The sequence below is a fragment of the Benincasa hispida genome, chromosome 9 (genome assembly GCF_027475165.1).
Source record: "Benincasa hispida cultivar pf3 chromosome 9, pf3_genome.v1.1, whole genome shotgun sequence".
NCBI classification, from domain to species: Eukaryota; Viridiplantae; Streptophyta; class Magnoliopsida; order Cucurbitales; family Cucurbitaceae; genus Benincasa; species Benincasa hispida.
This window is the reverse complement of record NC_143486.1, coordinates 487,391-491,095: the sequence shown is the minus strand read 5'-3', so window position 1 is coordinate 491,095 and position 3,705 is coordinate 487,391. Positions and strand designations below refer to the sequence as shown.

Sequence of the window (3,705 nt, the reverse complement as noted above, 5' to 3'; positions counted from 1 at the left end):
GCTCATTTTTTTTTTCTTTTTTGATATTTTTATATGTTGTATTCCATTTTTGCCCTTGGGTTTGGTCCTCAAAATCCCCCTCTTCTCCATCTTCCCCATTCTCCATCGAGCACATTTTCTTTTCTTCTATCTTCTTCGTTACTGATTCTTCTGCAATTTTACTTGCTTCTCTTTCTCTCTCGAACAACGAGTTTTTTTGTTTGAGTTTGAGAGAGAGAGATAGAGTTTTGGTGTTTTGGTGTTGTATTTTGTTGAGGTTATGGAGCTGAACAAGTTTCTGATCGGTGGATATTTTGACGGTGGAGTGGGAGAATTTTCGCCGGAGAAGACGAAGGCTGCGGAACATTTCACCATTGATGACCTACTTGACTTTTCTAATGAAGATGCGATAATGACAGACGGTTTCTTCGATTATGTAGCGGGAAGTTCGACGGATTCCTCAACCGTTACTGCAGTTGATAGCTGTAATTCCTCTGTATCTGGTGGTGATCATCATCATTTCCATGGAAATATCGGCTCTCGGAGTTTCGACGAGTCTCAATTCTCTGGAGACCTTTGCGTTCCGGTAATGTTTCGCATTTGATCAATTTCTACTGTTCTTCGGAACTTCAATTTAGTTGATTGAATTCTTAAATTTGAAATTCATTGCGAGAACTGAAACAATTTGAAGTTAGATTAGTTACATTCTGATTCAATTTCTGAATTCTATGTTTACAGTGCGATGATTTAGCGGAACTCGAATGGCTCTCGAACTTCGTTGAAGATTCATTCTCCACGGAAGGGAAAGATCTTCAAGCGCTTAATTACCTTTCTAATGGTCATTCGATTTCCAAGCCTCATACTCCAGAAACTTCATCTTCCTCGGAAGTACCGCCTTCCGTATCAATTCCCTCCGATTCCTCGAAGAACTCGCCGCGTTTCCCTGCCGAAACGCCGCTCCCTTGCAAAGCTCGAAGCAAGCGATCGCGAATCGCTCCTTGTGACTGGACCACACGCCTCCTCCACCTCCTATCTCCGGCTGATTCTAAACCGCCGAAATCATCTTCGTCGAAGAAGAAAGACGCTTCGAACGGAGATTCCTCCGGCCGGAAATGCTTGCATTGTCAGGCGGAGAAGACTCCTCAATGGCGGACTGGACCTATGGGCCCTAAAACACTCTGCAACGCTTGTGGTGTTCGGTACAAGTCCGGACGGTTAGTTCCGGAGTATCGGCCGGCAGCGAGTCCGACGTTCATATCGGCGAAACACTCGAATTCTCACCGGAAAGTTCTGGAGCTGAGACGGCAGAAGGAGCTTCAAATTGCGCAACAGCAACAGTTCATAAATCAGAGTTCAATTTTCGGAGTAACGAACGGTTGTGATGAGTACTTGATTTCTCATCACATGGGCCCCAGTGTTAGGCATATGATCTAGTGGATGCTAGTGTAGCATTCTTACCATGGACTTCATAATTTCGCAACCACTTTTTTTCCTCCTTTCCTTTTTGAGTCCATTTTGCTCGTATCATATAAAGAAAAACAGAGGAGTTGGCAATTTCTATTTCATCACCATTTTAAAAATTGAAGATAAAAATGTAGAACTTGAAAGAAACAGAAAAAAATGAAGAAAATATAATAAATGAATTTTTTTTAAGGAAAAAAAAAAAGAAAGCGAGTGGTTGGAAAAATAGGGCTTTGATCGATTTTAAAGATATTACAAAAATATCCATGCCAAAATTGTCAAATTTGATTATATATTTTGGAAACCAAATCTCTTGGTTCCCAAATTATAAATTTGGTTTACATTCTTTTAGTATTATATATCAGTTTAATTCTTAAATTAAAAAGTTTTATGAATTTCTTCGAACCTTAGCTTGCATGCCTATCTTTCATTGTTGTGACTAATACTAGTTGAAGTATGAGAAAATGTGGTCGTTAGAATCAGCACAACTAAAAAATAATTGATATGTATTTTTATAATAGTTATATGTTCGATAAATTACACATTTACTGTTCTTATATAATAATTAATTATATTTGTAAGTTTAACTTGATTAAAATGTGCTATGTTCGCAATTTAACATGGAGAATAAGTAAAATGAAAACAAAAGAACATAAAGTTATGTTTCAAATATTATATATACATAAATAAAAATGTATGTTCTGTATCGTTTAAAAAATATATATGTTCTATATTTAGAAAATATCTTAAATCAAAATCTATACACTATATAAAAGAGATCATGTATAGAGAAATTTTACCTCTCCATTATACCTTATATTCTTTTAATAATGTTCATATTTTGTCATTCATTACAACTATTCGAGTCAAAATGGTTATACGACGAAATGGTATATCTTTTCTTGTATGAATGTGATCTATATCAGAAATATAAAACATCGTGATAAAACAATGAGAGATATGTTTGAACGGACAATCACATCCTTTGTCTCGTTATTGAAAAAATGTCCAACTAAAGTATATGTTCTCGACTAGAGATCTAAAATGGTGGAGAGAGATGATTCAGAAAAGAAAGCAAGGGAAACATAAGGGTGGTACAAAAACAACTTGGAGGTTTAAGGCAAAGGAAAATGGGCCATGAAAAGAAACAAAAACCAATGTTTTGCAGCTGTGTGATAGTTTTCTTTTGGAGTAGATATATGGCCAAATTGCACATGAAGAACTCATTAGCTTTCACTAAAATTCATGAATTTTTTCCCTTTATTTATTAATAATAATTTTTGTTTGTTGGATTAAGCAAGCATTCAAAAAAGATACGCAATGTTGTTGTTGTTTTTTTTTTTTTTTTTTTTTTTTCCTTTTCAAATAATTAATTATTATAAGAAAAAGAAAAAAAGAAATTTGGTGGCATTTCATTTCAAATAATCTTTCCCCTTCTTTACTCTCACATGCACATGGGGGTTTAAAGACAAATACCAAGGCAAGGCACCCACTAGAAAGAGCATTGTTTTCAGAGTCCCATATCCATTTCCATTTCGTACAACTTTTTATTACCATCGTATCCTCTACGTACCATCCACATGGACCGCAAGTGTGTCTCCAAAGTTTACACAATTCAATGGATCATAAAACTATATAATATATTAAACTAACTTATATTCCAACGTTTTCTCGTCAAACTTTACTTTACGTATATTTGATGTGCTCCATACTTTGTCCAAAGATGTTCTTAATTATAAACTGTTAATAAATTTACATTTATACATTTTATACCAAATGTTTACAAATAATTCATTATTACACTTTGTATAAAAACAATTTAGCTTATGTGCCGTTTCAACTCTCTATCTTGTTTAGTGAATTACCTTCTTTAAAAGACTTCAAGCTTTTGAATCTTGAAAATTTTGACTTCTCAAAGGTTTATAATTTATTTTTACTGAAGAGACTCTCTATTTTGCACGTTATATAAAATTTTCTAATCCTTTTGTCAAATCCTTAGAGAGAGAATAAAGTTACCCACAATCTAGCAGCTTTCACATCTTTTGAGTCTCCCTCAAAAGAGAGAGTTCTTTCCTTCCTTTTGTTGTCACTCATTCTTGAGAGGGATTGATGTCTTATTGTTGAGTTGCTTTGTTGGTTTTAATGAATTTCTATTAAAAAAAAAGAAAAGAAAGAGTGAGATGAATGGGTACTTAGACAATCAAACAAGCTAAGTTATACCTTTGTATCCAAATACTAGTCTTGATGTATTGGAAAAAATTCTAA

General features: G+C 34.4%; 1 protein-coding gene across 1 annotated transcript; it reads left to right on the top strand.

The window, feature by feature from the left end:
- Positions 1-1,544, top strand: LOC150033559 (GATA transcription factor 9-like). The gene is made up of 2 exons (XM_090318030.1): positions 1-565; positions 718-1,544. Exons 1-2 carry the CDS (start codon positions 260-262, stop codon positions 1,411-1,413), a joined length of 1,002 nt encoding a protein of 333 aa, XP_090174156.1. The 5' UTR covers positions 1-259; the 3' UTR covers positions 1,414-1,544.
- The last annotated feature ends 2,161 nt before the right edge of the window (positions 1,545-3,705 follow it).